General features: G+C 33.7%; 1 protein-coding gene across 4 annotated transcripts in view; it reads right to left on the bottom strand.

Moving 5' to 3' along the window:
- The window catches only part of Kdm2 (Lysine demethylase 2), a 42,471-nt gene that overhangs the window by 4,648 nt on the left and 13,534 nt on the right, over window positions 1-24,289 (bottom strand). For 3 of the 4 annotated variants that reach the window (XM_089251304.1, XM_089251301.1, XM_089251302.1), the window contains exons 2-16: window positions 18,634-18,772; window positions 17,376-17,454; window positions 16,083-16,129; window positions 15,439-15,611; window positions 14,265-14,371; window positions 12,803-12,896; window positions 10,009-10,162; window positions 7,414-7,529; window positions 6,354-6,800; window positions 6,043-6,135; window positions 5,822-5,902; window positions 5,049-5,297; window positions 3,203-3,448; window positions 1,662-1,883; window positions 1,085-1,234 (exon numbers count right to left, since the gene is read on the bottom strand). In XM_089251304.1, the coding sequence (XP_089107430.1) occupies window positions 1,085-1,234; window positions 1,662-1,883; window positions 3,203-3,448; window positions 5,049-5,297; window positions 5,822-5,902; window positions 6,043-6,135; window positions 6,354-6,800; window positions 7,414-7,529; window positions 10,009-10,162; window positions 12,803-12,896; window positions 14,265-14,371; window positions 15,439-15,611; window positions 16,083-16,129; window positions 17,376-17,454; window positions 18,634-18,772 (2,397 nt within the window). The remainder of the gene's footprint in view (window positions 1-1,084; window positions 1,235-1,661; window positions 1,884-3,202; window positions 3,449-5,048; window positions 5,298-5,821; window positions 5,903-6,042; window positions 6,136-6,353; window positions 6,801-7,413; window positions 7,530-10,008; window positions 10,163-12,802; window positions 12,897-14,264; window positions 14,372-15,438; window positions 15,612-16,082; window positions 16,130-17,375; window positions 17,455-18,633; window positions 18,773-24,289) is intronic. The other variant, XM_089251303.1, reaches the window with a different exon arrangement.

Consider the following 24,289-nt stretch of genomic DNA (forward strand, 5'->3'; position numbering starts at 1 on the left):
TGTGCTTCTGCTCAAGTTTAGTACAGCGAAGTTCAAAGAATTTATAATATGTGCCTGAAGCTGGCATGAAGAGAAGAAAGTTATCACACACATTTTGCAACAGAAAGTAAAGGCTTTACAAGGCAGATAAACATAAAAGTCATACACACACATCTGCATTCATAAAAACACTCTTCCACTTAAAATATTGAAAATCCTTCCCCCTTTCAAAATGATATACAGTAGAACCTTGATTATCCGGTCAGTGGATTAATCATGCACAGAAATTTTAATTTCATGTTAAGCTCTTTCCTACCCATGTTGTTGTTAGTGTTCCCCCCTCGGCAACGCAAGATTTTGTAAAGGTCGCAATGAAAATGAAGTTCTAGAACTAGATTTTTTCATACTTTTACAGAACTCCCCTATGTTTTCAGAGGTCTCATGTCAACAAATTGAAATGGCAGCCCCCCCCCCCCCCCCCCTTATGCACACATGAGAACATTACCCTGAGATGATCCGCATTTGAAAATGAACAGCCAATCACAGTCTATGCTGGGAAAAAACTTCTCATGTATAGGATATGTTGTTTGAAATGTATTGCTTTTTTTTAATAACTGAAAAACAAGGCACAAGGATTCTGCCAACAGTGAAGCCCAGTATAATAGTAGTGTGGCTGTGTATTTTATTGTGTGAATAAGTTTAATTTTATTTAATAGAACTTTTTTGTATGGGTAATATGATATATACACAGGATAGCAATTTTAAACAGGTAAAAAATACATAAATGTTTTTTTTTTTGCAATTTTATTTTAAAATATTTTTTCACTCTGGGTGGTTTAACCGTGTTTTTCAGTTATCAGTGTTCCCTTTTGCCCACCATTAGCCAGGATAATCAAGGTTATATTATATTGTCTGGATATCAATATCAGTAAAACAAAACATTTAAAACTTAAATCTTAAAATAGTAAATATTACTCACAAGTTGTCAAATATTTAATAACTTGATCATATGAACTAAGTATTTAGAGCTATTAAGTAAATGCAAATCTTAATATCCATCATTCATGTATAACAATCGAAGAATGAAGTACAAATATTTGCATACCTCTTTGACATGGGATGCAATAGATGTCTCCATCGTTTGAGTAACGGCTTCACTAAGGTGGGCTGGTTTGGAGTCTATTTCAGACACTATTCCATGTGGTACTGAACAAACATAATCCTGCTTCAATATATCTATAACTTCAACTTTTACCTACGATGTCAGATAAGAATTAACAGCTAGAAAACATTGTCAAGTGAAAAAAAAACAACTTGCAATAAAGGAAAGACTAACACAATATGAAGATATAGGAACACAATGAAAAATTTTGGATCAAACAGCATACAGCAGTATAGTGTGAAGAATAATTTTTTTACAAAACCTAATTCTGTGAACTGTACAAACAGAAATAAATGAAGATACAGTTTAGCGATTAATTAAAAATATGTTTATAACACTGGGTACAGTCAAACCCGACCTATAAAGGACAAAATTTTTGGCATTGCCTACAATTAAAAGAAATCAAGAATATTTGAGTTGACTACCACCACTGCTGAACATGATCTTCGTACCAATCTCTAGCAAGGCAAACAAACTTGTGGGTTTTGTATCAAATGCAATGAATATATTCATGACTTACTCTTTTTTTCTCAGGACCTAAATCAAGAGGTTCATTGTCCGACATGTGTTTAACATCACTTGCATTATCTGTATTTTCCAATTTAATCGGAGAAACATCGTAATTCACATGGGCAGATCCTGGTACGGAGACACCATCTTCACTACATCCCATTTCAAATGAACCACTTGTTCTAGCAATTTCTGATCCTTTTATCACAGTTTTGCCCTTCATTTGCCTTGGCTAAAAATAAATATATAACATGAAGTTCTGTTTATTTATGCCCAGAAGCCCAAATAAAAAAATACATAAATTCAGACAAGTTAAAAATATTCTATATCAAGATTGTTAAAAATTCTTTCTTTCTCAAAGGAAAATATTGATTCTGTTAAAGGATGTCAAACTGCTCAAGTTAAAAAAATTTTCTTAATTACAATTAATCAAATTTCTTTATTAATTTTCTAACCAAAGAAAAATCTATATACGACGCATACTGATGCATAAGCCAACCCCCAAGCTTGAGGACCATCAAAATGATAAAAAAATTTGAAACCTGTGTATAAGCGATCCTTAAAAAAATACCACTCTTTTTACGAAACTGCCCCTTAAAACATTGGAGAGAAATAAAATTGCTGTTCAAAATTATTTTTTCAAATAACACTGCCATACACATTCCTCTGTGTAATTCGTCAAGTACTGCTGTATAATAAGCATTATTTTATTTCGTTAAATATGAAAGGTGTCAAATCAGTATAACATAAAAATGATGAAAGGTTTAAAAAGCACAAGTATAAAGGAGGAAAAATTGCAGGAAAAAGACATAGGTCTATGGCAAGTAACAAAAGCAAGGTAAGAAAAAAAAAAGCATTTAATTTTCTACCATGGAATAAAGCATGCTGATAGCAAAAATCAGTAAGATAAATTTAAAAGTATGGATCATTGATGATTCAAATTGGAGATAAAGGATAGCAAACTCTTTAGAAATAACTTCGTTAAAAGGCAGATTAATCTACTTTTGAGCACTTTTGTTTTTAATTTCATTGGCCATAATAGGGTCTCATCAGTACTCACTGTATATGGCCACTCCCAGTCTTACAAACATTGCATCTTTGACTAGGAATCAGACTAAGCACCTTTATAGCCATTCTAAAGGTGTGTTATTTATACAAATACATAATTTGTATAACGTAAATAGCATGATATACATGGTACATTAATACATTTTACATGTTCTTCCAATACCCATAATTCTGCAATCAGTGCTGCAACTTAGGGATGAGCAGGTACACAGGTCTGGTTGAATAATTCTGATAAATGTGGGAAAAAGTTATCTACGATTACTCAAAGACCTCAAATATTTTAGTTTGAAACTGAAAAGTCTGCAAGTCAAATGTTTGTAAGTTAAGGGGAAGTGTGGCTGTATATTCTATCATAAATAAAATAAATGTACCTAACTCACTTGCAGTGCCATAAGGAAATGACAAACACTTTATGAAGAAGAGAAAATGTTCAGGGCATCTTTCCTAATCCTCCAAAAATAACTGGATAAAAAAAATTCTAACCTTTATTTGGTCTGGCTTGCCATCTCTGCAGCACTTAGGACATTCCCAACTGTTGGGGAGATCATCATTAGGGCAGCCTTCAATGGAAAGTTCGGGACATTTCTCTTGCAGGCATTTGGGATGAAGTATTTCCCAACACTGAGAGCATTCCATGAGGCTTGAGTTTTCATTTTCAGGAGGATTAGTCAGCTTGTCCCAGCCATCTCTTCCACAGATCATGCAGCATGCAGTGTGTGGCAATACAGGCTACAGTAACAATGCAAAAATTATTTTTTAAAAAGCTGAATATCTTTTTCTTCAAGAAGAAAAAAAAAGAAGCTACATGCAGCAAAGCTGGTGGATTTTTATGGATTCGTGGGAAATGGCAAAACTAAAGCTATATAGTATAAGCTACACCTTGACTTACAAATTCAATTCATTCCTCTTTCTTTGAAAGCTACTCATATATGAGACTTGTGTCTTGAAGAGAGAATTCTTCATCAAGTTATAAATAACTCTTTTTAATTCATTCCCACCTTCCCACAATATTAACATTTATGTAAAAACCAATTAGTATGGGATGTACACACACACTAGAAAAAGTCATTGGCTTTCACTAGTTAGAAATGCCTGAGCTTCAGTGTGTTGAATCAACTGTTCTTCATACATTTCATGCTGATCATCCAAATGTCTAATTGCAAGTTGAAGCATTATTAGTAAGTATTTTCTGTTAACAACTTGAGTCAATTGCAAGTTGGGACAAATTGATTCAGGTACTAATAAACATGATTTGTTTTTTTAAAGCATCTACATCTTTTTTATGTGAAGAAAGGCTACACTGCTTCTGAGGGAAAACACCTAAAGCATTAAATGTAATTTATTCAATCATTTTCTCAGAGAACTGTCAAGCTGCAAATTTTCTACTTGCAGAGTCAAGATACGATAGATTGCTAAGCTTGTTATGAACTTGTATTATGAAAAGCAGTAATAAACAACACCAAATATCAAAACTTCAAGAAAAATGTGTTCCATCATGCATAACATATATATTCAACATATTTTTGTGAAATTTCAATACAAAGGCCATGCGCACACAACAGATAAAGGATTAAAAGAAAAATATTATTTTTCTCTATTGGTAATACAGCAAATGATTTCAAATGATATTTTTACCAGGTACATTAAAAGTCCTTAAAAAGTTTCAAAAACAGATTCATGATTCAAGAATGCAGTTTACACTGAAATGTTTTTCTGCTAGATTTTTCCCCCATAAAAATGTTTTAGTTCGAAATTGATCAACAGAAAGTACGGTAGATCCTGTTTAATACGTCGTTGTCCAGATCACACATCATAAACATACTGATTAACAAAACTTCTACAACAGAAAAAGTTTCAGTATGAGGAGAAAAAATTGGGTTTCTGGAATTAAGACGTCTTAAACTGCAAATTTCTTAAGTGGAGATTTCTTAAATGGGATCCACTACTACCAAGCATCAACCTTACAAATACATGAATGAAGTGTAGATAAAGGAATGGTTAAATCTTTTATTTCACATAACACTCCATGTAAACAAATACTTTTATAGTCAATGCCACTATAACCAGAATAAGACTTACTAGAATAACTCCTTTTTATGGATCAAATATAAAATTCACCTCACTTATGATTTCTTCATGAAAACCAAATTTTATTACTTGCGCTGGATAAATGAATGTTAACGATATAAAGAGGTAACATTTTAAGATAAAATTGCTTTAAATGGGGTAGGAGAAAACAATTTCCAGAAATAAGTTTTGTGTAAACTACATTCCTTAAACCATTAAGACCTTTGATGTAACTGGCATAATAATTATCAGTAAAACTCACAGCCATGCATTGTCTGCTGATGCAAGACTGTTTCATTCTTCCTGGACCACCAAACTTCTTCATGTCTTTACAGAAGTGACAGTCACCGCAATCAGCTCTCAGACATGCTTCACACTTTTTACATCGAGTTCTTCTGCGCCTAGCATTATTTGAATTTTTCGAATTCCCAGATTTGGGAGTCTTTGTTGCAGATGACGATGATGCAGACGATGAAGGCGTCAGGCCTGCTCTAGGCTTGGGCCTCGGTTTCTATAAAGATCAATCAAGTTTCATATTAATCTCAAAGATAAAAAAAAGAGAAGTCAACAGCTTTAACATCCTCAATCCTGGAAAGTTTGAATTTTATGTTTGTTACATTTATTTTTGGTGGTGAAACTGCCTAAAATTGGTTTCTGTCAACAAATGAGCATAAATAATTTACTCTACGAATATTTATAACATCTAGAACTAATTTTGAAGTCTCTGTTGAGCATTTCATTAAGCTTGGGTGGAATTTTTTAGGTGCTGTTTAGTGTGTGTCTCTTACACACAACACCAGGACTGAGGAGGGTATATAAAAAAAATGCCTATCATTTCAATTAATTTTACCTAAATTTGGAGAAAATACTCTTGTGGAGTTTAGTATGTTGTCTTAAAATGTAAACATAGGTATTAATGATATGGTGGCTTAAGGAAATGTATTAAGTCAAAAAGCCAGCTACAAACACAAAATTTTTGAAGAAAAAAAAAATTGAAATCCTGATAAAAAAAATATACACAGAAGAAAAACCCACCTTTGGCTCTGACCAGAAAAATATAGGTTTCCCAGACACTGCTAATTCAGGCACATCTTCCTTATGCTCTTGAAGAATGAACTGAACAATAAAATATAAAAATAAATTTAAGAAAATTTTTAGTACATGAAGGGGAGAAAAATCCAATGATCAGATATATATATATATTATCAGCCTATATTATAAACAGCTAATAAATATTTATATAGTAAGATGTTCACCTTAACATCATCTAATAGCTTATCTGGATCTCGTATAAGTTCTGGAACAGCCCTCTTTGATGTAGGTAAAGTCTGAAGCCATTTCAGTATAGCCTAATTAAAAAAACAGAGTTATATGGAAACATAATAAATTATAACAGTAATAAAATACATAGTATAGCCAGCAACTTTATCTAGATTCTAACGTCACTCTTTTTTAGTGCTTCTATTCATATTCAAATGCTATTTATAATTCATAATGAAGAGCAACGGAACAAGGGAGTTATTGTACTAATAACTTAAAATAGATGATACATAAACCAGGTTCTTACTTTCAAACCATCATATTCATATTTTGTTATATGAACATGAGGTCTAATAATATTCTTTGGACTGTTCACATCGCTAGAATGGCTCAACTCATTGTCTTGAGAAAAATTTAGAGGCTTTAAAGGTTCTCGACAAACATCATTATTGTAAATGGGTTTCAACCCATTCAAAGGAATTTCGATGCGATTGTTTTGATTTGTTGTCGAGCAGTCTAAAGCAGTTGCCTGTGGGTGTTCCCCATTCACAAGAACTGGTTGAACATGCTGAACAGAGTTGTTTGAAGAGCTTAGATCAACAGCATTCACTGGTGATGCAGGTTCACAGATATCCAAAGGCTCCCCATCTTCACCACAAGTTAGGTAATTCTTTCCAAGAAGGCACTGGACGAATCGTTGAACAACATACCAGAGTATTTCTGTATAGAACGGATATCGGAACTTGGCTGGAACCTAAAAAATTGATTTCAAAGTTTTCATCTAAAGTTTATTTTAATAGTTATGAATGTTTGAAAAACTATAAACAGTGTTTTAGAAATGCTTAGGCAATGATAATAATGATGCAATGGAATCTTCATAATGGGCATTCCCTGTTAGCTGCCATTCTCGAATTCTGTGAAACAGAGCCTCAACGTATTTCGCTACATATTAATGGAACTCCATGTTAGCAGACAAAAATTTCAATCCTATGGTGTATGTTATCAAGAGGTTCCACTATATAGGCAGCTCAAAAAATTAAAATTGATACAAATCTTGACTACTCTCTGTTACTATCTAATGTTTATGGACATGAAAACTGATTTTGATTATGATACAAAGATCTATAAAACCAGACTGTGTTAAACAAATTATTTAAGAATAAAAAAAAGTATGCATTTACCTAGAGTGTTTTGTAAAAAATTGCCAAGTATTTAAATTGATAGATAAGTAGATCATATCAAGTTTATGTACATTTTTGCATAAAATAAAAAAATATACGAGCAGTGATTTGTTCAAGAATGTGCCCAAAAATTTCCTCAAAAGAAATTACACTAATTTAAAATTATCAGCAAGAACTAACACTTACATGAGTAAGATCTTCAACTTCTGCGATCCGAAGTTGTTTTTCTATCCCAAAATTATGTAGGAAATTTCCACCAAACACTAATGTATCTTCTGGAGTATATACAGCATGTATCCATCCTTAATGAAACAAATGGAATATGTACTTTGAAAAATTATAAATTCATGTAGGAAGAAAATCATGTAAAGATCATATAAATCATTTAAGAAAATAGTTATGAAAATAATAAATATTTATGAAAGAAAACATCAGGTTTTTTTTCAGCATTTGTATCCAAGTAAGTTACTAGTGATTACAACATCTACTTCTTTCCTGAAGAGTAAATTCGTCATCACTATTTTGAACCTAGGCAGAGATAGAATTGAAAGGCTGAAGGGGGGGGGGGAGAGAACACGTGATGATGTAAATTTATGCACAGTAAAACCTTGTTAAGTGGTTTTTCTTTGGTCCCGTCCAGGTGGTCTATTATGCTGCAGTCTATTAACCTACATCATGCGCCTAATGCAAATTCACAGCGACCCATCTAATGCAAATCTCATCGAACATTGTTAAAAACTTCATTTTTCTCGTCACCTGTTGACCTATCAATATCAATTTTTCAAAAAACCTACAGGGCCCAGGCTAGCGTTAGGTCCTAAACAGATGAACCAATCAGATAATTTTCTCAACTGCTAATAATCATCATCACTATCAAGTGCTGCAGCACGTGAATTTTGTTGTATTTTGTGTGCATTTGTGTGTGTTGTCCCAAATTTTCTTAAGTTACACACACACACACTTTTAATTCATCCTGATTCTTTTTATTTTTGTCAAATATTTGAGAAAGAGGTAGGCTATGCATGCACGTGAAACTAGCACAGGGAAATTGTCTGAATCGCAGTCGAATCCCATTATAACGAACTCCAAAAGACCGAAGAAATCACTTTGTTATAACGAAATTTTGTAATAAAGGAATTCCAAGTTTTTGCATTGTTTCTAGGCATGCTTATCGGAGAGATTAGAAAAGTGCTTGTTAAAATGAGATTTTTGTGATAATGCATTCGTTAACATGAGAACGGCGCAAATGCGAGCCGATCTCCCCGTTAAAAAGTCTCGCCACAGAGAGCAACAGTCCTACAACGATAAATCATTCAATCATAACACTTCACTCATAGTTAGAAAAACTGGTGGCAGATGGCAGCACTACACATAACAAGCATTACAGAGAAACAAATCTTCACGTCAGGTTTCACTACACGTACACGCACATTCCCGCATGTACCGATTCGTTGAGAGTTCCGCGGGGTGGGGGGGGTGGGGTATATGTGTGGTGTAGCAGTAGTAGGTAGGGCTCGGGGATCCATGATGTTCTTAAGTCAGCCACCTCGTTGGGCAATTTGCCTGTTGTGGCGTTGTATTTGTATTTGTATTCCACTGTATTACATTTAAACAATGATATTCTATTGAAGTTCAATGATGTTACATTAATTTTCAAAATGACTGACAAAAATATCTCACCATCAAGTTCTCATATTTTTACATATTTATCTACCATCTTGATATTAAAACAAAATCCAAGAACAAGTAACCTTTTATTTACATCATTAATTAGACAATTGATTTGTTTGTGTCGCACAATATAAAAAGGAAGTGCGACCAAATTTACACTGTTGTTAACATCTCTTCAATATGTGATAGTGAATTGCCAAAAGACATTTATTTAAAACAAGAAGGTAGCCCTTGTGAATAAAAACATTTTTTGCCACAATAAAAATATTTATCGATGTAGTTGATTCAGGCTCCACAAACTACCATGTCACATTAACCCTTTAACCAGCATTGACAAGCTATCTCACCTCCTTAAAAGTCTTATATGTTATCATTGACAAGCCCAGGTATTTTTTAAAGTTGATTTCTCAATGAAACACTTTTCTCTGCACCCTCTTAGTTTTTACCTGCTGAAAATCAGAAGCCTACTTCATTCAAAAAGATATGTCATTTCAAAAGGAGTTTAATAATTTCTACTATGCCCCTCAAAGGGTTAACAGATTTTTTTTTGTTCCTATTCTTTGGCTATTAAGAGTTTACGTATTAGTTCAAAAATTAATATTATATTAAATTTAAAATTAGATGGAAAAATATGCATTGTGATACACATCTCCACTCATGATTTGGAGAGGAATCCCATACAAACTTCTATTCTCTAGCAACCATAGGGTGACATTAGGGAATTTTTTTCATTCACCCCGACACACAATTTCTTTTCTTTCATTTCAATGGAAAAGGGTAGGAGAGATAAGTTTTTCACAAGTTCGTAACACAAAAGAGACAAAGTACAGATGATTCAGAAAACAATTACTACCACAGGGAGTCCCACCCTAAGGCGTTAGCGTACCAACCTCTCAGTGAATATAAAAAAGGCATTGAACACTGCTGCTCGGAATAGAAAATGACAAGTGGGCAACAAGAATGATCAAATAAAAATGTTACACTGGCCCAAAAAACATTCAATAAATTTATAAATTTTAACACTTCAAGCATGCTATGAAGGAATCCACCTAAATATATTTTATGAACAGGTCATTTTTATCACAAATTTGAGTGGGTTAGCTTACTTACCAGTAGGAATGAAAAACGTATCCCCAGACTGTAATTTTACACGAGCACATTTCTCTACAGTATCACCAAAGAATACATCACCCTGTTTTCCTGAAAGTACCCACTGCTCATAAAGAGCTATGTTGCGTTCGGTAGGGGGAATGAGCCAGAATACCTAAACAGGAAGAAATAAAGAAAATTTACAAAAAAGAAACAAACGAAAGTGATTGTACTCATACTTGAATTTTAAGAAAAATATTTAGAGATGCAAAGTAGAACATGGGGTGATCAAAAATTGATTACACTAATTTAGTCTCTTATCTCCAGCATCAAAAATGTTTGATGTCATTTCAGAAAACTGGCCTTCTGAAATGACCAATAAGGTGCAGTAGCAGGCGTAAAAAGACAGGTGGGGCCATTGTTGCCTATGAAGAAAGTAGAGGGTTTGGTGGGTCTACTTTTGAATGCATAGAAAGAATAAGAGGGACGCCTTATCAGCACTGTCAAGGAAGAAAAAAAACCATTTTAGTACCAGCTCTGTAAACACTGTTTCTGTTCTGCGTGGGTACAAGGAGTGGGGAGAACCACTAGCCAAAATTTGGAGTACATACGGTATTTTACATTCCGGATGGCGTTGAATTTGTGAAATTTTCATTAAAAAAATAATCACAATAAAATAAGAAAAAAATTACTTTCTATTACACAAAAAAATTTTCTTGCAAAAAGGATGCCAGTGGCAGAGGGAAAAAAAAAACTTAAATACGTGCCAGTAACTAGCCAGATGAAAGGTACTGGAAGGAAAATTATTTAACCTCTCAATTTCCTTTCTTTCATGTCACATGATCTCAAACAAACAACTCACCAAAAACATGGTTATTTTTTAAACGTTATTCATGAGATGATCGTTGAGAACCAGACTTTATTTCTTGACTTCACGCTGAGCAAAGGCAGTCAAAGGAAAAAAAAGCAGTCTCTGTCTCTCAGCACATGCATGGCACAGAGGTATAATATGCACATCTATCACCATGACAGCTTCTGCCAGGTTCGCAGATTCGATCCTGGAAAAGGCCATAGACAACAAGTTCTTTCTTCTGCCAAACCCGAGGCACCCATCAATATAATAGAGCCTTCATTTCTGACCCAACTCGATCAGTAATGGAGCCTTCATTTCTGATCCAACTCAATCAGTAATGAAGCCTTCATTTCTGACCCAACTCGATCAGCAGTAAATTGTTGCCGCTATGGTGGTGGAGTGGTCATAATGACGGACTCACATCGCGAGGACCCGGGTTCGAACCCCACAGTCACCATAATGGTGGTCGGCTGAAGTTGGTTTTCTGTGGTTCCCAACTTCAAGGCGCGATCCGATCTCCCCGTTAAAAAGTCTCGCCACAGAGAGCAACAGACCTACAAACAGCACAAATTCAATCATAAAACATCACTCACTTCACTTCTGAGATATAGATGGCCATGTGGTCCATGGATATTGTGATCCATGTCCAGTCAGCACTGAGAAAAAAAATCAAACACAACACTGCATATGCATTCAGACTGTTAGGTACACACACAGTTACACCTCCAGCACAACCCACTAGGTAGTAAATCACCCATAAATGGTGATAGATCTGAGTTGTGCTCGGATTGAAAAAAAATAAAGAGTAAATTGCTATATGCTGATATGACTAGAGTTGGTGTGCAGTAAAATAGTAGTTGGTCCCCAACTTTTAGGAGCAAATGCCAGCTCATTTCCATATTAAAAAAGTCTCGTCACAGAGAGCAGCAGGCCTGCAATAGTACAAATGTTTGATCATTGCATTTCACTCACAGCTCAAAAAATAGATAGCAGCACTATAACAAGCATTACACAGAAACAACCTTAAAGTTAGGTTCACAACATGTACATTCCGACATGTACCAATTCTTCAGAAGTTCTGCAGAGGAATATGGACGAGATGCATGTGTGATTTAGTAGTAGTAAAATAGTAGTAGTAGTCGTCTTTGCTTCTTCGATTCATTATAAGCAGTAGAAGTTGGTAGTACCGCAGAATTTGCTGGAACATAGTTATTGACATTCCATAGTCCTGAGCGGCCAGAGCTATGCAGCTCTAAGAAGGTATCTATCAAACATTAATTACATTCAAAACTTAAATTCAGGGTAGAAATTTAAAATTAAAAAAATACAGTAAAGTGTGATGCCTTATCAAGAAATCAAGATGTAATTATTTTCATGATAGATGAATGCAACAGCTTTTGGCTTTGTTTAAAAATAAAAATCCCTTTATGAATTTTTGAAAGTATAGAATCTCCTGGAAACAAAGATTGAAGAAAAAGCGCAATATATCGGAGTACACATTTTTAATGTGTAAGCTAGGATGTACTATGAGGGATCGCCAAAAATGGTTTGTATCGAATGAAAAATCATTATGATCAACTCTTGAACCAGATTCACATGGGTCATTACTTATGCATTTGATGTTTGATCTATCTGTTGGGTTATCAATGTACTAAATTAAAAGAGTGTAGATATTGTGGTCCATGTCCAGTCTAGTGTTTATGCGAAGAGGCCAGTGGCTGAAATTTGGGTAATGTGTGAAGTTGGCCACTTTGCAAACACTCTAAACTTTTGACTTGGACTATAACAAGAAAAATTTAAGTTTCAGAAAATAATTCACATTGAAAAATTTTTTTGCACAGTCCCAATATTTTGTTCTTCAAGATCACAATTAAAAAAAAAATTAATTATTACAATAATATCCCAAAGCTTTTAAGGTAGCAGATTATTTTAGTGCGATAAAAATAATCATCTTTTACAAACCTTTTTGCCTCTTAATATATGATACCACACTGATGTGCCACCAAAATCAATATGGAAGTCTGTGTAGCATCCCTTTACACTCATCAAGCAATACCTATTATAACAAAAAAAATATATATATATATATATATGCTGATATCACTGACATGAACATACTTATATGTATTCTATGTCTCAGATTCAACGAAGCATTGTAACAATATGATACTTTTTAAATCACCTTCAATTTGATGTTAAACTCCTGTAGATAAAAAAGAATATTCTTTACTACGATAAATCGCTCTATAATGATAACATCTTGTTAGAACAATAATCTTGCTAGAACAATATTATTTCTACATCACGTTCAAAATCACATTTAAAAACACCTTGCTAGCATTTGTTCTCTCACTAGGGCATCTAGTGAGATTGATGTTTTTCACTGTCACTTTTTTTTACACAGGGTGAAACATGTAATATAACTAATATATTATATATATAAAATGTATATTATAAATTAACTAATTATTAGTTTGTGAGGCTAATAAATGCTCACAGGTATACATTTTCTGGTAATATTAGTAATGGAGATTAAGAGAAGAGGTGGTACCGCCGATATAAATCTCTGGTGGTGTGTGATAATAATTTTTTCACAATGATGTTTTTCCTGGTCTGAAAAACTTGTTATTTCAAGATCTCACTGTAGTAGTAGTGTAGAAGAAAAATACTACATTGTAATAGAACATGCAATAGGAAAAATAAAATAAGCAATTTTTCACTCTTTAACGCTCTGATATTTCTTCACAAAATAGCACTGTCCAAGTTTTGACACTACTTTCTTTCTCCTCACCCTCCTGTGGGACTTAGACCTGTCTTTCGAGTTCCTACCTCTGATGAGAGTTTTCATCTTCTTCCCCCATCTTTCACAAAAAAAAGCATCCAAAACATACCTATATTCTTATCTGGGCAGTCTTTTGGGTATTAAAGGGTTAATTGCAAAATAGAAAGTTATGCCATATTTACTTGAATCTAATGTGCATCTTATTTCTCAGGTGAGAAATTACATATTTTTACTCATTTCTTGCAAAAAATTGCCATACATTCTCACACGAGAGACTTTTTTTTCAGAATTATTCAGATGAACAAGTTCAATTTTAAAGGAAAATGGTATGTGCTATATTCAAATAAATAAATTGTAATAAGAAAGAAAATTTTAAATAAATTACAGTAATTAAAAAAATTATGTTAAAACAAAATGTATTTGATCAGTAACACATCAATCATGCTCAGTCATCACTAACATAAAAATGCCCAGCCAAGAGAAGAAATTCAATAAATAGAAATTGATTCTAAAAGCTATCAATTGAGATGCAAGTTAAAATAGGTTTCAATAACTCTTCCCACCATGAAATAGTGCAAGAAATGGCACAAATAAAAGATAATAAAATACTTGCTTTTTTACAAAACAAAGAAAAACCCATACTTTTGAACTTTTGGATACTTCATTTCTTCCAAAGAGTTTGTGCCATCAGTTTGGCTTTCCTTCAGATGACGTGGCCAAACCCAATCGACCCAGTCAACTTGCCTCACCTGAAAAGATTTAATTTTGTTATTCCAACTATATTATCACACATAATACATTCACATGCAGTAAGACATGTCCAATCAATGAATATGAAAACCACTGTCATGGAAGCAAGCCAAACAATACAGAAATAGAGAAATTTTGATGCAAAAAAATGATTTATTTTTAATAGCATCTAACTTTACTCAAATTTTTTTTATGCATTTAGTTAAATCTTTGATCAGAAAATTTTTCATTTATTTATATAAGTTTTTGATTTACTACACATTTTGTTGTTTTATGCATTAATGCTTTTAAGCGCCTGTCCCTCTTTTGCTTACATTATTTGCATGAATAAGTTATTGCTTTACAAATCCCTGATTTACTAACAGTAGCCAAACTTTATGAATCAGGCAAGTAAAATTTTTCCTATACTCTTTGCTCCTGGAATTTTTATTTTTTTATTTGTTATCAATTGTTACATATGAAATCATAGACATCTTTTAATGATCAATTTAAAGTTTTGATGCTGGTGAAAAAAGAAAGATTATATATATATTTTCCTATCATCTTTTACACCTCTAGTCAAGTTTTTTCAACAGTGCCAAAAAAGAAGACATCCAACTTTACACTACTAACAATGAAATCCCAATGAAAATAATCTTATACATGCATTTTAGTTTTGATGTATTTCGTCATTTTAAGCATATTAGGGACAGCTAGACTAGAGCCTGGAGCTTAAAGCTACAGCAGCTCAAATATTTCGATGTCTCAATTAAAATTGCATGCACAATTTGTTAAATCAAATTTTGGAGTGTACCAAATGACCAACACATTTTATTGGCAATAAAATATTGTATATATTTGATGTTGTGACCTTAAAATCCCCCCCCCCTTTTCAGTATTTGTTTATTTTTTCCCTTGTGAAACTTATGAAAATTAAAGAAACCATTTTAATATTCATTCATAATAAAATCAATTATATAACAAAATATTTTCTTTTATACTGTAGTATTCATAACTTAATAAGTTTAAAAAATCCAACTAGAGGAACATAAAAGAACATAGTTCAAAACGTCTTAAAAATACAAACCACAGTAGGGGACTCCACATAGTTTTCAAGACGCGTATGGCTAAACTCTAAGCTGATGACATTGAGAACTTTGTCTTTGTTCTCATTCTCAAAATATCGACACCAGTCCTTCATAGACATTTCTATGTCTTTCTGTGTTGTGGCATCCATCACATCCAAAAGACGTCTGCTTCCTAAATAGAGGCAAACCCACATTCAATTAAGTTCAAATGATGAAGCCTACCAAATAACCAAAATGTTTAGTAGTTTGTTAGCAACAAGGTTTCAAACGATAAAAATAAAATTATTTTTTTAAAAATTAGCTGATGAAATGCCACACTCTAATTTTCTTTGAATATTTGTAGAGTTACTAGTTTAATAGCATAAATTTATACCTTTTCATCACAATTGTCACATAATTATACAGTGACCCAAATACTTTAATCACATTCATTTAGAGCCACAATAAAATAGTCTTTTTGACTTTGACTTAAATAAGCTATTGTTGAACCAAAGCAAATGAAATATTTCATTTTTGTACAAAAAAGAAAGAAGTTAGATATAACTGAAGCAAAATGCTTCATGAAAAATGTAGTAAAGAAATTATTCTTTATTAAATCATTGCAGCATGGCAAAAAAAAAAAAAAAAAAAAAAAATTACTAACCTACACACTGTCGAACATCATTTACAGTGAAATTAGTACTTGGCATCCTGCAAAATAAAATAATTATTGTATAAAACTTACTCAAAAAAAGATAATTATAAATCTCATAACATATTTTAGTGGATCACATTAAGATGAAAATGTATATGCTGTGTGTAAAAACATACTAGCATTATGAGCTGGATAACTAATGTTTTTTTGATAATGCTTGAAAATATATTTCATGTACAAACAACCTAACATCATCACCGTAATTTAAATGGAGTAGTAAAACTCTCAAAATAACCTTTCACCTAGAAGAATATCGAGAATATTCTCTGGAAGGACTACTATTATAAATAACTTGAGAATAGTCTTATTATTCTCAATAAGAATATTCTTTAGTTATTTATATAATACTTTACCACACACAAACTCCGGTCATATATCACCACAAGGTAATTCTCAACCAGTGGAGTTGGGTGAGAAATGAAGGTGGTATCTATTAGTGGTCGCCCCAAGGTCGGTAGGTAAAGAGCTTGTTTCTGATGTTCTTTGCTCGGATTCTAACCCATGGACCTTGGACAGCAGGCTTCAAAACTATAGTGAAAGATGAGCATCTTACCACTGCACCACTTGGTGCCAGTTATTTATAATAGCCATTCAGAGAAGAATGTCTCCAATTGTTGATAGCAAGAAGAGAAAAATTAAAGTTTGCAGCCGATAACATTAAAATTTTGAAGAAAGGAATTGAAAACAACATGGATATGAATTGAACAACTTGCAAAGAAATAAGAGTGATACAAATTTTGAGTGGTTCATTTGAGTTTATTAAATAAAATGACACAGTTCCCTATCTTCTTTAGAATGTAGGTGATCATAAGAATGGCTCTCTTTGTAAATGAAATTCGGTTTTATTTTTTTTACTTTGAACTTATTTCTGAAAATTTATCTAATTTTAAAAGAAATTTTTTAATCTTTAAAGGTTTCCAAAATCTTAACAAAAACTTTTGAAACCTTTACCTTGTGAGACTACCATGACTGAGAATATTCCTGAACTAAAACTTGTTATTACAAGGTGATTACGCCAAGAAAACATTGTTCTAATTATTTCAGGCAATGAAAGCTGAACTACATTTCATAATTAAAACAAAATTAGCAAGAAGTTTTCCTTATTTAAAAGAAAAAAGAATGGTCTCGACTGTTTTTCAATTTTCGGTTCATGGAGAATATTCTCAGTCTCTGGAGAATATTCCCACATGACATGTCTAATTTAGATACATTAAAAAGGAATCCAAACCATAAAATGCTTACCTCATGCCAAGACCAGCTTTGTCACTGAATAATATTGGATTGACAAAACCATTCTGCTGCAGAAATTTCAAGTCAAAATCTGAAAAGATTCAACAACAATATGCAATTTAAAGAGAAACTCAAATCTGACGAAGTAATAATAATCCAACCAATGAAAAGCTACAGTGAAACCTTGATATAATCACTATATTTTTCCTTCCAAGAAAAAATATCATTGTAGAGGAATTATAATTATATCGAGAGGCAGCCGTTTAATATTAGAATATAGACATCTTCAGACACGACTTGAAAAAATATCCTTGGAGGAGGAATTAACATTATATAGAGTATCATTGCAGCAAAGTTACACTGTATTAGAATTGAATATTAACACTGTGCTACTGAGAAAGGAACTCAATAACCTAGGTCAGTGCTTCTCAAAGTGTGTAGTGACAAACCAAGGATATTGATGTGTGTCTACCCAGTCGTTAGAAAAACCAAAAGTTTACCAGATTCTAAAAAATGAATTATTATTTTCATAGGGTGTCACTGGTATATAGTCATTTGGCAATGAAGAAATGGGTGCCAAAATTTTAGAACTATTGGTCAGGCCCTCAGTTGGATGAGTATCTGATTTTTGAGAAAAAGGGCCAGGCTCTGACTCAGATTTTCTGATTGGATTCAAAACAGCATTTGCCACTAGAATGAAAGGCCTATGCCAGAGTAAAACCTTTGGTTGCAGTAAAAATAATTTTTTACAACCATGAATTAATTGTAAAAGAAATATTGGTCATCTGAAAAGATGATGTACATTGTTAAATCCTAATCTATTTCTATTTGTAGAAATCCCAACCCCTATTGGCTTGAGGGATTGCAAATGAACTTTGAGTAGGTAGTTTACTTCAAGCAAAACATAAATGATATTCAATGATTAAAAATCATTTCTACTATTTTAAATGAAAACCTAATGCCAGCCACACTGATTTGCACTTGCGTTTGATTTGGATATTACATCAAGGTGAACTGGGAAAGAAAAGTCATCGTCACAGCCAGGAATCAAACCGCCAGGTCCTCTTGCAAACTGGGCATTTTTGCAGATTTTTTAGATGTTGGTTTTAATTGGATTCCCTCTCTCTACAAGAAGCTGCATATAATATGCAGCAGTCTCTAACCTGCGCCATGAAATCCAGATGTTTTCAACACATAATTTGTGGATAGTCAAGAAAAGTAATAAAAGAAAAAAAAAGTAAACTTTTTTTCAAATAGTAAAAAAGTATACCTTCTCCTTTCATTTCATGCACAAAGTCAAATTCAAATCTATCACTGGTGAGCTTCTCTTCCACAGAGAACATGCGCTGGCCTTCAATCTCTTCATCTTGCAAGCAGTCATCAGTGTAACGCTTGCGCTCTTTGACCCGCTACAAGAAAATAAAAAAATTTTCACAATTAAATAAAAACAAAATTAGGCTGCAATAAATTTTGATTTATTCTTTCTTTTCAAGCAATGACAAGCTCATGAGAACCCATAATTTTACTGGTGAAATAATCCTCAGAAACATGATTTGATAAGAAGTCCAATAAGAAGTGTAGATCTACAGTAGATCACATTCGTCCGAGCAAGTGCAAAAGAAATAGTCAATGGTGCTTGAAAATCATAAGCATTATGAAATATAGTGGAAAATAGATGTGAAACCATTTCAAATATACATGCATGATATATAACATTCATGGCTTTTTCTTATGGATCACACAGAAAGAGAATATAATGACAACGTGGTTCCTACATATTTCATTTTTGGAAATGTCAAATGGAACAAATGCAATTTATTTATCTGTCAATGTTATGAAGCTTCAATTTCTTTTCTTGTAAATCCCTCTACAGCGTTCAGGGTTACATTTCCATAAAGAATGCCTAAAAGTTAATAATGTCCTACATTTTTAAATAAATGCAACAAGGCAGTGAGCCTCCACTTCCAAAATGTGAGAAAATGACTGATATATATATATATAGTCATATTAAGTTTTCTGTTCCATAATTTCCCCAACTTGAAAAATTTTTATGGTATCTATGGTACCTGAAACGCAATACTCCACAAATCTGAATTCACTATGAAAAAAAAGTGCAAATCCTTACTAACAGCAATAGCAATGAGCACTGGATCTAGTTTTTCTAAAAAAAAGTTATACACCAGGGGTTGACAAATCAAAAAAAAATTTAGGCGCCAGACGAATTTTTCAGAAACCAAAAATGGTTTTTGCTCAACAAAAACATTGCTAAATAATGATATCTTACACTATTTTGGAACTTGATATTTCTTTCCTGTATATAAAGAAAATCAAAAAATCCGAAAAATTGTGTTATCCAGACTCCAATTCAGCAATCATTTGAGAAATTTTGGGAGTCAATACTGATCTGGGCGTGGCAAACCCCCAGGTGCCACAGCCATAGTATATACACGCACAATTTTCGTGAGCCGGATGAAAACCCCCCCCCCCCCCCACCTGGCGGGCCGCATTTGGTCCGCGGGCCGAAAGTCATGTACCCCTGCCCATCTCGACAAGTTCGGATTGAAGGGAAATTTGGGGGAATAGCACGTCAAGAAAATTGGACTAGAACGGGAGAAAGGCGACATAATCCGCCAAAGCGACAGCGTAGAACCAAACGTCTTTATATCAGATGTGGAGGGGGGGGGGGGGAGAGAAGAAAATGCATTGCAGTTTGAAAAAAAAAAAAGAGAAATTATACCATGCTCATATGTGCTCCGCCCGAAACCTCCAACAGTTGATAAAAATGCCAGCTAAGAACGAATGACGCAAAAAACGATTAGAGTTCTGTAAACAAAGTCAGCATTAAAACGGTTTCACCCATTTTTTATGATTTTGAATAAGGGTTTCTGATTGGTAAGGACTAATAAATTTAAAAAAAAAAAAAATTACACAGGGCAAACAATATTATTTCCCCGAGAAAAATAGTTAAAAAAAAAACTTTTTTTCTTCTACCTTTTCGGGGTTTATTGATCCTTTTGCCCCCTCCCCCTTTTTCATTGGTGCACACGAATTTTGGAAATTTTGTGTTTTGACTTAATTTAATACTCACACATAAAAAAATTCAAGTGCCAATAACTATATTTTATTCGCCATGGCAAGCTGGGATTTATCAAGAGCCTTGCTGATTGAAATTTATTTATTCATCATTTATTTAATTAATGATGTTTTATTATAGCAATTATAGCAGTAAGTCCGGTATCCAACCAGCCCGAGAACAAATTGTAAGTAAGTTGCGAACCATTAAAGTTAACGAAGCAACAGTTTTTGAAAATAAATTTGTACATTTACACCAGCAGTCCGAAGGCAAATAGAAATCGGGAGAACCACTGCATCTATTGTAGAAATATACATAGTACCAGTATGCGGGGGGGGGGGGGGCATAGGGGACTCGTGCCTCTCCCCCAAGCCACTCAAAAATCAAAAATAAAATTTACATATTGAAAGAACATACCTTTTATATGCTACTTTAACCACACATACACAATTTCTGTTAATTAAATACTTTATGAAGCATGGTAACTCAAAATTTTTCGGGAAGAAAAATTTTGTTCCCCCAAGCCTTTTGTGCCCCCTCCAAAGGTCGATCCTGCACACGCCCCTACCGGGTATAAACGTATTTCTATAGCCAACACCAACGAACCTCTCGTGGGAGCTGCATAAAAGTCCAACGAAGATTGATCTACGAAAAATTACGATCCTTTTTTCTTTAATATTAATCACTAAGGTTTTAAGGGAAAAAAATTAGAAATTATCAACCATTATTTAAATATCGAATCAGTGGAGTGTGCTCCCCCGCCCCCCCCCCATATCCAAAAAAGGTTGAGCCTCCCTCTCCTACTCTACCCTAATCTTCAATTTATCCACGAAAATTAATACATAGCATAAATCGGTATTTGGCTTTGGCAATCGTTTTAAAGACAAAATAACTTTTGAAGAATCATAGATAACACCACCAATGTTGTTTAAAATAAATACGAACTTACTTCGCTTCTACGATTCATGAAGACAACCGCTAGAAACAAATTGATAGCGTCTAATAACAAGTTCTGCGCATAAAAGGCCTTAAAACTCCTATCAGTTAACATGCAGGCGCCTTGTTTTATTGCCCTGGCATGAACAAAAAGGCGCAACAAACGCACCTACAGGCCACTTCTTAGTTTTATTCATTCAAAGAAAACTGCAATAGCAATAAGACAGTTTCCCAACGTTTCAGGGATCCTAAGAAGGGGGGGGGGAAATGTCTATGATATTTTATTGCCCATTCACAAAGCGGTGGTACTGCTTTGGTGATGATACTCATTTATCCGACCAACAACCAGAAACCAATGTGTTCAAAAGTACGCACATTATATGGGAAAACAGACGAGAAAAACTATATGAAAAACCAAAAATGGAATTATTCTAGTGAGGTATTCTTTGCTTGGTCATTTTGGAAAGAGGGGTTCGGTTGAACCTCGTTGAGAGGAATTCGATGACACACCGATAATATTCCGTACCAACGGGATTTGATATTAACTGACAAAACTGCGATTTGATTATGTCCAACGAGAAAAACATTTAATTCGTATTAAACGAGTTCGACTTAACGAATCTCACAGTAGAAAAACCGCGAAGGCACAGACCAATTTTTTATCCTCCACGTTTCCTTCTTATTGTAAACAGGCACACTACCATTTTTTCAAAAAAATGATAGTGCAGGCCAGAAAATGCACAAGGAAAATAAAAATTGATAAAGAAAAGGGACGCACGGGAGCATATAGACGCAAAGTATAATTCATAATCATTTGCTTACATGCACCAGAGGCGTTTATTTATCACTGCATGTAAATAAATCTGTTAATATTTTCAAATTACAAAAAAAATTCAATTTTATTAAAATTAAAAGAAAAACCAAAAAAAAAAAATGTGAGCATATTATCGAAGGAATGATGATTCGTGCAATAACATCTGTGCATAGCCTGCATAAAAAAGCGTTAAAAGAAAGGAAATGTAATATCGAAAATAAGGATCACAAACTCGCCATCACGCTAAGAGCCATTAAATCCTTCTGATAAAACGAGAAAGAGAAAAATACTATACTCCAGGGCTGGACAAATCACAAAAAAAATCTAGGTGCCAGAAAAAATTTGAAGGAGCCAAAAAAAATTTCACCTGAAGAAAAAAAGTCCAAAATAATGATTCTTTTGATTTTTCCAAGGGCATAGTGACCCTCTTTCATGTTGGCAGATATGCTTTTATGAATTCCAAACTTATTGCACTGCTCTAAGACTGCAATTTAGTAACTACACAAAGAGAATTTTAGATGCCAATACCAATTTTGTGATCACCATGGCGACCTGGCGCCTCGGATTTGTTCATCCATGGCTTACTGATGCCCACACCTACGGTATTGGTCCACCAGCACCGAGAGACAGAGCAGGGCCGTCATTTCAACTTTTTCCGGGGGGGGGGGGCAAAGAACATGTACTCAAGGTGTATGTATGTATATATATATATATTTGTATATGAATATACCATTTGATATGTATTTTCAAAAATACATATCAAGCCCCCCCTCTAACCTTTCCCCCCCCCCACCCCAAATGACGGGCCTGAGACAGAGTCGGCCATCAAAACAGCCACTGACTTCGACCGCTTTCCAAGTATTTTTAACAATCATTTTATACTTGGATTTTTTTTTTAATTTAAATCAACTAATCTTGGTTTCACGGCAAAACAAATATTAATCTGTGGAAAAAAACCCTAGATCACGTGCCTGGAAAACTTTTTTTATTTAGTTGATTTTATATTCGTAATAAAAGATTTCGTTCAGTAAAATGTTTTAGTACATATCTTTGAATTGCATTTGAACACTAATTTGCGATGCGGTAAATGTAACAAGTAGGTGATTGTATAAAATCAAAGGATTTATATCGGTGATTATGCATATTAACCGGCGATTACGCAAAATTCCGGACTCATCATATTTACCGTAACATATACAATAAAATTGTACGGAAAAGTAATATTGGGGGTGGGGGTCCGCAGGGCTCCCAATGAAAAAATTATAAAAAGTAGAACGGGAGAGGGTTCCCTTCTTCGACTACATAATCATAGCATAATAAAAAATTCCTCAAAAAAATTATGTAAAAAAATTTGTAGCACTATTTCATTATCTTATAAGATTGACTCCAGCTAAAGCAAAATGACAGAAATGACTACAAAACAAAAGCAATTTTCTGCCAAAAGCAGCGTACTATAACAATCACACATAATTCTTTTCTGTCAGCTCTCTTCCACAATGCACAGCAAATTATAAAGACATGTAAGTTTTCTAAGAATGACGCTACTTTTTTTCTTCGAGACCACTTTCAAAAGCACAGTGCAAATGTGTAAATTACAAGGTCCAATGTAAATAAGCCAAGGTGATTCATATTTTTACTGCATTGTCTACCCTTTTTTTAAAGGAGATTTGTTTACATTTTACTATTCAATGCCAGCGTAATAATTTTTGTCAAATGGAGCACTTCATTTCTAACTCTTTGAAGAGCTTTGCAGGCCCTGAAAATACAGAAGACCAATGAATGCTATTGGGTAGCATCAAAGTCACAAAACGTAGAATAAGCCTATGTATCCAACTGCATCGTTATGCAAACTGTTGCTTCACCTGTACACAAAATGTGCACCATAATTTTTAATAATGAATGCTAGTTAATGTAGAATGAGTAGTCCAAGACCATGAAGTAGTAAATGAAATTTTTTTTCTATCCACACAGAAATTTTTAATGACTGCTCTACTTGTTAAACCCTCGAACTAAACAAAAGAAAAATTAATAAACTAAATAACCCATGTACCCCCCCCCCCCCCTTCCCCGAACAACCTAAAAACGATACAATTTCTGCTTTGG

This window comes from Pholcus phalangioides, unplaced genomic scaffold (assembly GCF_987345545.1).
Source record: "Pholcus phalangioides strain wild (caught in Gottingen) unplaced genomic scaffold, Ppha-v1.0 ptg000024l_1, whole genome shotgun sequence".
NCBI lineage: Eukaryota > Metazoa > Arthropoda > Arachnida > Araneae > Pholcidae > Pholcus > Pholcus phalangioides.